This window comes from Drosophila sulfurigaster, chromosome X (genome assembly GCF_023558435.1).
Source record: "Drosophila sulfurigaster albostrigata strain 15112-1811.04 chromosome X, ASM2355843v2, whole genome shotgun sequence".
Lineage (NCBI taxonomy): Eukaryota > Metazoa > Arthropoda > Insecta > Diptera > Drosophilidae > Drosophila > Drosophila sulfurigaster.
Genome location: NC_084885.1, coordinates 21,063,189 through 21,078,085, shown reverse-complemented (window position 1 = coordinate 21,078,085; position 14,897 = coordinate 21,063,189). Strand labels below are relative to the sequence as shown.

The 14,897-nt window shown below is 35.1% G+C and overlaps 1 protein-coding gene across 2 annotated transcripts in view; it reads right to left on the bottom strand.

The window, feature by feature from the left end:
* Window positions 1–14,897, bottom strand: part of LOC133849593 (innexin shaking-B) — a 105,450-nt gene that overhangs the window by 53,148 nt on the left and 37,405 nt on the right. The window contains exon 3 of one of the 2 annotated variants that reach the window (XM_062285777.1): window positions 1,592–1,751. In XM_062285777.1, coding sequence (XP_062141761.1) covers window positions 1,592–1,642 — 51 coding nt within the window. In that variant the 5' untranslated portion in view covers window positions 1,643–1,751. Of the gene's footprint in view, window positions 1–1,591; window positions 1,752–14,897 lie in introns of those variants that run through there. The other variant, XM_062285779.1, reaches the window with a different exon arrangement.

Sequence of the window (14,897 nt, the reverse complement as noted above, 5' to 3'; positions counted from 1 at the left end):
ATTAGATGGACAATGGGCAATGGACAATGGACAATGGACTATGGACTATGGGCAAATGGGGTAATGGGTAAATGGGTAAATGGACAATGGGCAATGGGCAATGGGCAAGTGGTCGTTCTATGAAGATGCTTGCTCATTTCAGCCATTACGCTTATGCAATTGTTGTAGTTTTTTCTGTTTTTTTTTTTTATAGTATATATTTTTCTTGTTTTCTTGCTGTGTTGTTGTTGCTCAACGCGATTCTTAGTTTCGCGTTGACGGTCATTTCTTTCATTCATCTCGTTTCATTCTTTCTTCTTGTTTGTCTGTCTTTGGTTATTGTTGTTGTTGTTGTTCTTGCATTTTTGTTGTTTGTCGTTTTCACTGTCATTTATTTAAATCCTATTATGATGAGTGCATAAAAGAATACGTATGCTATTCTCTCCTTCTTGTTGTTATTGTTAATTAGTTATTGTTATCAGAGCAACGATGTTTTATGTGAATAATACTAGACATGATAAATATGATGACCAATTTGTTGAATTACTTTTATTTTTTGTTTATGTTATTTGATTTTATTTTGTTTATGAAAGTGATTTGTTTTTTGGTTTTTTTCGTTTTTTGGTTGCTTAAAGTCGCACGCTCACTCGCTCGCTAGTTGGAATCACACATCAGGCTAAGTTATGAATGATTATTCTTTCATTGATTGAGGATCTCTATCATATATGTATTCGAAAGACATGCAATTGCAGCTGAGCAGTATCCTTCCTTCAATCTGTTTTATACATCTCTGATACATTATTCTCCTAATAGATCGACCAAAATAATAATAAAAGCTGATAAAGTTCCTTAATCAAAAAAATAATGATAATAATGATATTGATGTTATTGTTTTGAGAATTTGCATTTTTCTTTTTGTTTATGTTTATGTTTATGGTATTCTTGACCCTGTTTTCAACCCGCTTGAGCAGCACAATTATTGATTTATTGCATTATTTCTCATCTCGTCGTTTTATCAGTATTATCTCAGAGCAAGATTATGTTGATATGGTTTAAATTTTTTTGTTTTTGTTTGTTTATATATTACATAAGATAGTAAGAGACATAAAGTTGTCATGTGGTGTAATTGAATATATACATTGATGTTAAGAATACATTTTGATATTTTCGGTATTTTTTTTTTAATATTTGGTATTTTTAGGTTTGTTTTTTCGGTATTTTCGTATTTGTTTTTTTTTTTTGTTTGTTTGCAGTACGTTTTACATAAAAAGGTAGTAGTAGTAGTAGAAGTAGTAATAAGTAAGATAGTAGCAGATAGTAGTTACATTTTAATTTGTTTTTTTTTTTATATATTTAGTATTTTTTTTTGGTATTTTAATCATTTGATTATTTTGTATATTTTTTTTCGTATTTGGTTTTTTTTGGAGATGGTTTTGCAGTAGTTTTGTTCGAATCGCAATTTGGGTTCGAATCAAACATATGTATGGTATATATTTTGTGGTTTTGGTTTTAAAAACACAAACAGAAGCAAATTTGTTTGCCGGAATCAAAAAAGTAGAGCAAGTTGATATGGATTAGTACAATTGTTAAAATGGAAACAGTTGACACTCACCGATGATCTACTCACTTGCATAAACGCATAGACGCCACGTAAAAACTCCATGTTATTTTGTTGATCTTGAGAACCTTTTTTGGTTGTTCGTTGCGCCCGACTTATATACTGCTTAACGGTATCGGCGACCAGATGCGGCTTGAGTTTACGCGATAAAACGCTGCGAATAGACAGAGATAAAGAGATAGAGAGAGAGAGAGAGAGAGAGAGGTTAGTATGTGAAAGACACAAAGAAAGGCGGCCTCGAGGCTTTTCTCTTTTCTTTTTCAACCCAAAAAAAAAAGAAACCCGAATCAGAGGCCAAAACTGCGGTGCTCTGGTGATGGGTGACGGGTGACGGGTGACGGGTGAGGTGACTGGTGACTGGTGACTGGTGCCCTGGTGCCTGGCTAATTGTCACTTGACGTGCTGCCTAAACGGAAACACTTTTGTGTACTTAGTCAAATGCCTTTGTGCTAATTGGCCGCACTCAGCATTGTGTCCCCTCCCCGCCCCCTCCTCGCTAGCTGCTGCGCTGAATACACTCCCATATGTGTGTGTGTGTGTGTGTGTGTGTCGTGTTTGTTCTCGTTCTCAAGTTCATGAAATATGCGCAAAGGCCACACACACACACACACATACACATTGTGAGCCAGCTTAACGGGTGAGACAAAGCCAAAGGGAGGTTGGAGCCAGCAGAGGAGAGCATAAGCATAGCGAAAATGTATGTGTGTGTGTGTGTGCTGGTGTGTGTGTGTAGAGTGCTGCTGGTGTTTGGATTGGAATTGCCTGCAAATTGAAATGGCGCGCTGACGCCTTCACGCACTTCTGACAGCGACAATTGGCAAATTGACGCCGTAGATTACGCTTATCGTTTAATTGCTCTAAGCAACAGGAACCACTCACGCACACTCACACACGCACACTCACACTCACATGCTTAAGCACTCACACTCACAAAATGCGCATAATTTGAGTTTTATACGCTAAGCCTTTAAGCCGCGATTAACAAGCCAAGCACAGCAGCAGCTCTCAGTCAGTGAAAATTTCCACTCCCTCCACACTCACACACACTCCACACTCACACACACTCACACACTCCACACTCACACACACATTTGCGAGCAGCTTAACAACTCAGTTAGTCTCGAAGTCACGCAAACTCATGAATGGCCACTTCCTTACGATGTCTTGTGTGTAATTTCGAGAAATTAGACTTTGCAATTTCCAATTAAAAAACATCAACTTCAAGCTGAAATACTTTACTCAATCGGCTGCATTCAATCAAATAGAATGGTGTTCATTTTTATGATATCTAATCTTTTTAATAAATAAATAACAGAACTTATTATTTGAAGATCAGATAATAAATATCGTTGTCAATTAACTAAGTTACTGGTAATCATCTGATAATCGACTGTACCAAATAGACAATGCCAATTAAATGGTTAAATGAATGTGCTTCATATTCTGAGTGCGAATTTAAATAGGCGGGCCTGATAAGTGGGCGTGGTCAGACAAAAGATTTTCACAAAATTAACCAAGCTTAGTCAACTGTTACTCAACAGTTGTGCAGAATTACAACAAGTTGGTTAACTAACCTATTCATAGTCAAATTCGTTTAAAGGTGTGAAATAGTGACTGCCAAAAATTTGAATAAATGTGCTTCATATTCTGTGTGTGAGTTTGATTAGACGTCGGACCAAGAAATTCGTGTTTACGAAAGGAATAAGTGGGCGTGGTCAGGAAGGCGAGCTTCACAGAGATTGCCCCCAGTTTGCTTAAGAGGTAGTTGATCAACTGTTGCTGAACAGTTGCAACTCTTGCTGAACAGTTGTGCAGAACTTCAGAGCATCGCAAGCAATCGCTTGAAAAAAAAGCTTGCCAAAAATTTGACTATATCTGCGCCATATTCAGTGTCTAAATCTGACTAGGCGGGGGACCAAGATATTAGTATGAGCAAATGTGGTAAATAGGCGTGGTCAAGTAAGAGAACTTAACAAAGAATTCTTAACTCACAAATGCATGTTCAGATGTGTGTGTTTGCTTCTAATGAATTGCTACTCAACAGTTTAGTTTCTACTCAACTATTACTCAACAGTTGACCACTTTTTGAAGGCTTTGAGTGTGATCGAGTGTGAAAATGACATGCCAAAAATTTTAATGTATGTCTACCAAATTGTGTGTGTGCCAACTTGAATAGGCGGCGGACCGAGATATTAGTAACAGCGGATGAGCTAAGTGGGCGTGGTCAGACAGGTGGGCTTCACAAAGATTTCTGAGCTTGGTTTGGTGCTTCTACTCAACTGTTGCATAACAGTTGAACAGAAATGCAAGGCATTAAGGGATGTATCGAAAAAGTTAATGCCAAAAATTTTAAGCTATGTCTTCCATATGCAGTGTAAATGCTTGACTAGGCGACGGACCAAGAAATTTGTGTGGGCGGAATGGATTTGTGGGCGTGGCCAAAAGGGGGAGCTTCGCAAAGATTGAATGTGTGCTTCTGATCAGCTGCAGGTACTACTGCTGTTATAAACAGACTTTAACAGCTGTTAGCTCTCTTGTGTTAACAGCTACCAGAAATAGTCAGTCTTTAACAGAGCTCTGTTATGAAATCTGCTTCAGACTTTAACAACTGTTAACTTAAGTCTGTGCTCTGGAATGTTGACTGTTGTCTTAAATAGTCAGATTTTAACAGCTGTTAATTCCCCTCTGTGGTCTGATACGTTTCTGGTACTAATCACGTTTCTGGTACTAATCGCTAAATTTGGTAAAGTTTTGCCAAAGTTGAAATGCTGAATTACATTTATAAAAAGAATAAATTTCCTTATTTAGAAAAACTTTATATATGTTTGTCGATTTTGTATAAAATTAATTGGCAAAGCTATTTATTGTTTATAGCCAACAAAAGTTGCAATTAATATTGTGAAATATATAATATATATAAAAGATATTTGTTTGAAGTTAGATTAGAAGTCAAATGCTTGTGATGCACTGTTTTCTACCTTTTCGAAATATATTTTAAAAAGCCAAAAGTTCAGCTGACTTTGTTTTATTGGGATACTTCTGCTTTTGATCGAAACTCAACCCAAAAGACTTAAAATTCTCCTGAAATCGGAATTTATTCCATACATAGTTCTCTGTCAGAGACTGTCGATTGCTCTGTTGGATTTTCTGCCAATTGCCGTTTCAACTGGTTGCACAGAGTTGGTCAAAGTCAAAAAAAAGAAGCAGAAAAAAACGCTGCCAATCTGCTGGCCAAAAGGTAAAACGGACTTTTCGCCTCTTCTATTGACCCAAGTAGACCGTGAGATTTCCAGCGATTTTGTGTGGATTAGTGGCGCGATTAATTGGACTTCATTCTGCTCTCTGTTTAAATTGGATGTGGTAAAGTTGAGCTTTATTTAGCACAGGTTCAATTAGATTTGCACACACGAGAAGCTTAAATTCGAATTTGTTAAAAGAAATCAAGTTTCGTTTCACCTCAATTAAAATAACAAGTTTACAGATATCAGACGACACGAAATTCCCTCGTCGTGTCGTTCATCTAATTATAGTATATGAAAACAGCAAATGAATGTGTCGAAGGACTTGTGAATTAAATCAAAACATCTGGTTAAACATGTAATCAACTTATTCAAGTAATTTATCGCATGCCACAAATACAAAATTATGAAGTTTGCGTGTTTGCAGCTTATAAAAGTTGTAGAATTTGAATTATTTAATTGGCACAGCTAAAAAAATACTGTTTACAAAACACGTTTAATCCGAACAATCTGCGCAGACAGATAAATGGGCAAAAAGGTAAATCAAATACTCAGTTGTCGTGTTCTGTTCTCAGTCACAAAGTTGGCCGATTTAGATCTTTAAATAAAATTGTATCTTAAATTAAATAAACTGTCCTTTTAACCACCAAGCCGAAGCTGAAGAAGAAGAACCCAACCAAAGAAAAAAAAAGAGGAAAACGGAAAGTGGAAAAGTGGAAAAGTGGAAAGCGGGAGTCGACACATTTATCTTGATTTTCACGCTGTCAGCAACAACTCAAAAAGGCGACAGTTTGTAAAAAGGTAACCACAACAACAACAACAACAACACCTAAAAATACGAAGCAACAAAAAATAAGTCAATTTCAAGATTTGTTTTATTTTCTTGTTGTTGTTGATTTTCTTTTCATTTCTGTTCTTTTTGTTTTTTTTGGTGTTTGTCAGTTAAACATTTTGTTACGCTTGTCGTCCCCAAAATGAAAATCGAGGGAAAACCACAGAAAAAATAACCGCAGAAAAAATAATAAATTAAAAGCGCACAGCAAGTAAAAGGTCAAGTGATTAAAATGAAACAAGAAAGAAAAAAAAAAGTGTTTTGCGGTACCACAAAAATCCCACTTAAATTTGTGTGTGAATATTTACGCACTTCGAAATATAAATTGCCATAAAGTTGAACTACCTTTTTGGGTAAGGGTATCAAAGACAGAAGTCATCGCGTTACCCCGCCTCCGACCCTGATACACAAATAAATTCAAAGAGTGCCGCAAAACGAAATTCGGGTACTCGAATTGGCATTATTTGTTCTTTCCAGTTCATTCAATTTTGCTTCGTTCTCGCGATTTTCCTTTTAAGTTTCTTTTAATTCTTCGCGGAAATTCAAGTCAGCACAATTTACCGAGCAGCACTTTAAGTTAACAGCTTTTTTGTCGAGGGTGCGAAGGCAAACAGACATTAAACCAAAGCCAAGCGACTTGTGTAATAAACTTGTGAATATTATTTCGCACAGCAGACACACACACTCACACACACACACACACACGCACACACAGCCAAGGAAATTACAGATGAGACTAATTAGGAATGTTCAGCTCTTTATTACCTTTTTGGCTCTATAACTTAACCTGTTAAGCGTTATAATTGCCGCTCCTGAAATACGAGCATACGCAATTTATGTGTCTCTTCGTGTGCTCAGCAAATGAAGTTCTCTTTCAAAAATGAATCCAATACTTTTCAGATTTAAACCATAAAGTGTACTTATTGTTACACTTTTGTGTGCTGTCGCAAACAAACAATACTTTGTAATTTATGTGCACGTATGTAACATATATTATTATGTACATTTCGACTATATTTATCGCTGTCTAATAAATTCTTGAAATTGAACTAGAACGGAGCAAAGCAAAAAAAAAAAAAGAAAGAAAAAGAAATCATCTTATCTGCGACACGCAATCTTAAGTTAAAATTCATGAATCCACTGGGAATATCACACAATGATCTAAAGCGGGGAAAGATTTCCCATTGTGATAGAAGTTAAGCATTTGAATTTAACGGGGAATAAGTATAAGTATAAGTATATAAGAATAAGAAATACCTACTGCAACAATAATAATTATTTGCTTTGGTATATTTTTTATGTAGTACTATATCAAATATACACTAGCTTCCAGTATTTCTGGTATTTTATGGAGAAAATCTGGTATATTTAATACTATATGGTATATTAAATAGTCATTATTATACTTCAGTATTTTTTTTTTGTATATTCATTTGGTATAAATTTGAGAAATTATTGAATATTGATCTTCATTTAATAGTGTTTAGGTTAGAAAAGTGTTAATTTAAATTTATGAAAATTGAATCTTGATTTGTGACTTTTTGTTTTATGTTCAATTTTAACATTTTCGCAATCTTAAAATGAGAATAAATATGTAAGCATCAGAACGTTTAAACTTTATTTGAGATATTTATTCCAAGTTTAAAGATGATACTTTTGCAAATTTTACCTGACATTGTCTTTGAATTTCAAGAATTTATAGAATATTAATTCTTGAAATCTTAAGATTTTAATTTTGACATTATTTAATCGTGTTTTCGTATTATTTTCTTGATTTCAGCACGTTCTCTTCTTTTATATGTATATATTTTATAGCCATATTTATTGCTTGTTTACAATTTGAACTTCTCATTTAGATGCCTTAATTAAAAGCTTTTACTTTTAATAATTTATAGAATATTATCTTGCGTTTAATTTTGTACATTATTTCATCACGTTTTAAGAATATTTTTCTTTATTTTATTCTCGTATTTTTTGCTTGTTTTCTACTTAAAGTTGTCATTTAACTGCCTTAATTAGCTGTACTTTTTACTTTTAACTTATTTAATGCACTTCACAACAGAGACAACAAAGAAAGAAAGCACTATGCAACAATCGTTAATTGGACCGATTTAACACAACCCTCGATATAAAGAAACGTCAGCAAAATGCTGCGTGCGCGAATGCGAAACCGTTGAGACCACTGATAATTGCGCCGAGAATGAGCGATGGACACGAATCGTAAGGATTTCGCTGTCACAAAGAAGGAAGTCAAGTGAAGTCTTGCACAACAAACTGTAAATATATATGTATATACGAGTGTGTGTGTGTGTGTGTGTGCTGCAATTGTCAATTGTCAGTTAACAGTTGCATCAACAAAAGACTGAGAATGAGACTGAGGCTGAGCCTGAGGCGAAGGCAAAGTCAAGACAACAACAGCGAAATTGCTCTGAGATTGCGATATTATATGTTGAATGACATCTGAGATTAAATAGCGCATAATAAGCGCAATTAGAAGGCAATAGCGAAAATGCCAAAATGCGAAAATCCGTTCAGACTTGGTCATGGCGAACGGAACCGGAAACGGATGCGACAACGATATTTTATATATATTATTTAGTTGCATATCATTTATATTAAGCAATTTTATTAATTGCAATAGTTAGATTTAGTTGAATTGATTTATAAAGCAGCATTGCGCTTAGTGGCCACAGCTGCGGTTAAGTGCAAAAACAAATATTAATAAAAATATTTAATTTAACTTAACATGTGCAATATTTTTCACTCTAAATAGAGTATGGCCGCTAAGTGAGATAGTGGCACATAAACTAAAGTGTGGCCGTTAAGCGAGTACAGAGTAAAAATACTTCATCTTGAGTAATATGTGCAAAATATGTCGAAAAATTAAGTGTGTCCGCTAAGTGAGATAGTGGCACATAAACTAAATTGTGGCCGTTAAGCGAGTACAGATGTTCTTAACTGCAAAGACACATATAAAAATACTTCATATTGTGTAATATGTGCAAAATATGCCGAAAAATTAAATGTGTTCACTAAGTGAGATAGTGGTGATAAACCAAAGTGTGGCCGTTAAGCGAGTACAGATGTCCTTAACTAACGGTTGAGTGCAAAGCCACAATTTAAATACATGAAACATCAAGTGTGGCCGGTAAGTCAAATATTGGTTCATCGCCTAAGCGAGTTTTGAGGACTCACAATTTGTATGCCAACTATTTAATAATAACTAATAGTAATTAATTTAATAACTAACTTGCCAGAACCGCTAACGAAGCGGCTTTTTAGTGCACAATTATTTTGGCCACAATTGCAATTAATTGAATTATCAAACAGTTGCTAATATGCATATTCAATTTGCAGCATTTTATTAGCTTCCCAACTTAATTGCCGTCCTATTCAGAGTTGTATTCACAAACGATTGCCAAACTATGCCACTCAAACATTGCATGACTGACGATGCAATAAAAAAAAAGATGCCAATGTCAAAATAATTGCGCATAAAGGGAAAAGCGATTAAGTTATATAAATACATACATATGTACATAATAAGGCAAAGTGCATAATGAACAACGGTTTTTTTTTTGTAATCATGATCGTGCTGCCTATTGTCAATGCCATAGCAACTGGAAAAAGCAAAAGAAAAAAAACAGCCAGAGGCCACTCACGAGTTGACAATTCACTTCTCGTTTCTCATTTTCTGTATGTGTTGTGTTGTGTTTTCTTTTCTTTTTTTATTCTTTATTGGCCCCGAATGGGTCACAATTTGCTAAACAAGAGCAAAGAGCGATCAATAAAAAGGCAACATGAATGTGGAAAACTGTTTTTCTTTTCAGAAAACGCCTTCAGCGCATTGCAATTCTTTAGCCTTTTTCTTTATTTCTTTCTTTCTCTTTTTTTGGTGTGTTTTTAGCCTTTTTGATTTGCTTGTTTTTGACTTTGATTTTCGTTGCTTTTCAGTTTATTTTCGTTTTGTATTTGGCAACTTGGTTGGTAATTAGACCAGGCTACGACTACCTGTCATTGTCCTGTTGTCCCCACCTCTGGCCTCTGTCCTCTGTCGTCTGTTTCTCACAATTGCACGCCTCGTTGGCGAGTCTAACAATTGCTTTCGCCATACTCTGCCTTCCTTTTTCCCAATTGTTGTCGCTTTCTTTTATTTATTTATTTATTTTGGGCATTTTTCGTAGCTGCTTTCGTTTCTTATTTATTTAAATACCCACGAAGCTTTAAGTAACCTCACACACACACATACACAAGCACACATACTTATACAATGTTAGGTACTGCTAACTACACTTCACCTACAGCGATTTTTATTGTCTTTCACTGGATTTGTGCGCCAAGTGCCAAATGAGGACAACGCACTCGTCTTTCTCTTTACTCTTCTTCTCTTCTGACTCCTCACTCTCACTCTCTGCCGCACTCAATTCTATTTAAGTGCTACACACGCACACTAACACACACACACACACACACACACACACACACACACAAGTGTATAACAGACACTCGCTTTCGTGGGTTTGCTTATGAATACTTCAACTTCGCAGACATTAGGTAAAATTAACCAACTATCTAAAGTACTAGACAACTACATCTTGTGATATTTCGGATAGTCCTTATAGAGATTTGTTTTAAATAAATAGTTTTCAAATTTCTCTCATAATTATGGAGTATATTAAGAAGCATGACAAATATTTGTTCCCTCAAAAAAAAAGAGTATGATACATTTCCATTTTGAAGACGGAAAATATTTAAGAACTTTTCAGTAAAAAAAAAATACAATTAAATATTGTAGTTTCTGTTCTTGTGATTTTAATAAAAGAAAAGTGTTTGTAGCTTTGGTATACTACAAAATATTATATTTGTATACTAGAGCTATATCTTTTAACTTATTAGGATTTTGTTATTAATATATTAGATTCAAGAATTTCACTTAAAAAATGCCAGAAATATTTTTCTTATTGATAATTTAAACATTTTCAATATCCATGAAAACTTCCTAAAAAAATGTTGTTGTGTTGAATTACTAAGCAATAATCTCAATATTTCGATACTCAGCTTTATATGAACAAATTCCAAATTCTTTTCAGTCACTTTTTACAACTTTTGAAATTCGAATTTATTTGAATTTGCATTTAATACAATTTCATTTATATTTTCATTATACAAAATCAGCTGAACTCTAAAGTAAATATGCGACAATATGAATATTCCGATTTATATATATTTCTTTTAGTATAAACTGAAGAATGTTTTGGATTTTGTTTGCTTAAAACTTAATTAATATAAATTTTCGTTCTAGATTCCACTCAAAGTCATTTCGGCTAAAAAATACTATTTGCAAAGAAAAATGCAATATTTGAAAATTGATATATTTTATATATACCGATCTTTCTAGATTTTGCAATCGACCCTCGCGTGGTATTTGCAAGAGCTTCAGCTTCGTGCCACATTCCACATGGGGCGACACATGAAAGTTATTACACTTATTATATGAAGAAAATAATTTTATGTGCGTGTCAGTGTGAGTGTATGTGTGTGTGTGTGTGTGCGTGTGTGCTTGTGTCTGTGTATTAGTGTGGCTCCAGCAAGCCGCGTTCTGTCGTTGGCAGCAGGCAAAGAGACCAAGAGAGAGGGAGGAGACAGAGGAGAGGGAAAAAATTAAAAGCAAAGACTTCATCTGCTGTGCGGCTTGCAGCATGTTGATAAGAGCTGACAAGCTCAATGGCCGCAGTGGGCGTGCCACGTGTGTGTGTGTGTGTGTGTGTGAGTGGGTGCAAGTGTGAATTATATGCGCCACTATATTATACAATAACGAGTAATAATGATTACACACACACACACAGAGAGAAAGAGAGAGTTTCGCGTCGAGTGCACAAATTTCATTGATTTTCCGCACGTTTCAATGGAAATGGAAATGGAAATGGAAACTACTCTCATTTCATTGCTGGCATTGCTGTTGCCTAGTTGAGAATGCAAAGCGTGCGCTCCACTCAGCAAATAAATAAATTCGCTTTTCACAATAAGAAAGAAGGCAATGGCAAATATATATATATGTATGTATATATTTTTTTAATGTGCACTTTATCATCATCATGTCGGGCTAAGCGGGCGACCCAAAAAACAAAAAACAAAAAATACCGAAAAAAAATGAGAAAAGAAAAGGAAACGTATCAAAAAAGAAACCAAACAAAATCCAAAGAAGAGAAAAACAGAAAAACACACACACACAAATGACATTTATATAGACACGCCCCAGCGCCCCCGCAAAAAAAACATTCTTCGTGCTCAGTTTTGTGAGTTCTCGAGTCTCAGTCGCAGTCGCAGTCTCTTTCCCTTTCTCCCACTCACTCTCTCTCTCTCTCTCACTCTCTCTTAGTTGTTGTCGGCATTGTGCAAATGCTGCCCCATTTGTCAGTTGGCACAAATTTGCATAAGCGTCGCACAAGCGGTCGTCGGATGACTTATGGTTGTAGTCCTGCCTCGCCTCGTCTCTCGTATCTCGTCTCTCGCCTCAGAGCAAACTTGGCCCCCTTGTCATCGCCTAATCTCACGATCCAAAAATTTCTCGTTGAAATTAGCTGTGAAATGCCACCAGCAACCGAGCAACCGAGCAACCGAGCAGAGCTTGCAACTGAGGAAATGACATAGAAATGAAACAGAGTAGAGAAACAATGGGCAACTACGAGTAATATGACCGACCAGGAGGAAAGGGTTGACTCACAGCAGCACACAACAGAAACAGCAACAAAAGATAGACAGAGAGAGAGAGAGAGGGAGAGATACAGAGAGAAGGGATCGAGGTGGGGGTAGAACGTTGATTGTATGAGCGATTGAGACGGCTGTTGGCCGACGCGACACCTCGAGGACAAACACAAAAGGATCTGCGACCAACTCTCGACTCTCCTCGCTCCTCGCTCCACGCTCCTCGATGCCGCAAAGGTTTCAACCGTCGCACAATGGAAACAAAGTCATCCCCACTGCGTCATCGTCGTCGTCGACAGTGGCACAATTTCAACCCAACCGCATATGACCCATTTACTCGATTATTATCGCCACAGAAAGTGTACCACAAATATATGTTACGTCACAGTGAAAACACTGCGCAACAAAAGTCTGTGAACAGCAGTAGATTGAAAATGCAAATGCAATACGTGATTCTTAAGCAAAGACTTTGTAACAATTGATTTTGCTTCAGCAGCTGAAATTTTAATTAAATACTTGCACAGGGAAAAAGAAAGTGCTAAAATCTAGAATGAAATTTCAATCAAGATTACTAAGTCAAAATAAAACCATGAAGGTTTGATTCTGGAATCAAGTTTAAAATTTCACAAAAGTTATGAAATTAATCATTTCAATCTTCTTTCATGAATAGAAAATATAACACAGAAAACATGAAAACTTTAATTTAAGATGTTTCCAACCTAAAAATCTTATTTAAGTTTAAAAATCTTTAACCAAGATTTGTAATCAACTCTTGAATCAATTTTTTTTTTCATTTTTTGTATATAAAATGAATTGTCATAAATTTCTAAAACTAACAACAATTCACTGCTTTACTTATTTTGTTATATAAAGCATGCAAAATTTAAATGCAGTGCTTAAAAGAATACAAATATAATTTGTCTTTATTAAATCTCACTTTCTATATACAAGTATACGAAATTGTCTTATTAGTTATCTAATAAAATTCTTAAAATCTTTCGAATGCTTAAAAACTTTTCATTTCAACCATAAATTGGAATCTCTTACTTAGATAAATCGAAAATCAAATTCTACCACGAACAAAAAAGGACTTCTTAACTACGTTGAATTTTAAACGCAAATTAAAAAAAAAATAACTGAAAATCTCTCTTACATGATGTTAAAACAAAAAACCAAAAGTGTTGATGTTATTATATTGCAAAAAAAATAGATAAGAATATCCTTTTAAAAAGTTCCCTACTTTGAATATTAAAAATAGCAACAAAACTTATTAGTTTCTTCTTTAAGTTAAAGATAAATATTTATTTAGAACATGAATTTAATATTTGAAAAAAAAACCTTTTTTACTTATGTTTATTCATATTATAAGGACATTAGTTGAAAAGTAGTTCCTAAACTTTCTATTAGGATATTTAATTCTAAAGAGTAACTTTTAATGATTATATTAAAAATTTAAGTAGAGAAGTAAATATAACAAGAAACATTAAAAAAAGTGTGAAGTATTTATTTATGCAATTGAAATAAATATGTTAGATTAACAAATGTTTGTTTAAGCTAAAACGCTAGAATTTCGAATTTTTTACAAACCAAATAAAATATTTCGTATTTCGTGTTTGTCAATGAAACAAAATATGCCATGCACTTGGAATATTGAAGTGCTCAAATGCTAAGCTCGATAGGCAAATAGATTTTATTAAGTTGTACGCAGAGTTTGTTGTCTTTTTTATTTTGTTGTGGTTGTCAATGTTTTCGACACCTGAGAAGTGATGGCTTTAGCCAGCGGGAAAAGCAAGCCAAGCGAAAAGTGGAAAGTGAAGAATGAAGAATGAAAATTGCTACACAAATCACGTCACACTCTCTACGTGTGGCTTCCACTTCCGCATTCCACATTCGCGAATCGCAACGCGAAATGATTTTGTTCTTTGGTTTTTGGTCTTGTTCGTGGTTCACGTCCAGTTTCAAGTGCAAGTCCAGTGTGATGATAAACAAAAGCAGAAAACCAACTTTATTGGCTTAAAAGAAGCAAAAGATAAAAAATGAAAGAATGGCGAAAATATGAAACGAGCGACTAAAGAGCCATGAAATAAAATGAAATAAAATAAAACATGGCATAAAAAAAAAAAACGAAAAAAGAGAGAGGGAAAACACACATACACAGACACACATACAATGAGGAGAATATTTTCGAAAAATAGCATCATCAACATCACGATGGGAGCGATGGGGACCGTCATCCTTGAGCTTGGGTCGAGTGTTTCATATACAGAGAACTGAGAACAGCGAACAGAGGCAGCAGCGCATTCTGCTGCTTGTCGTCATTGTCGTCGTCATTATAAGCATAATCTTTAATAAACGAGTAAGCGCCTGGGAGCATCATTGTCCGTTTCCTGACCGTACCCTCGACTCGAACTCGACTCGAGCTCGACTGTTGTCCGCGGGCAACTCTCAAGCGGCCGCAAATGGACGCCGAGAGGGTAGAAAGCAAAGCAAAAGCAAAGCGAGAGAGACAGATAGAGAGAGAGAG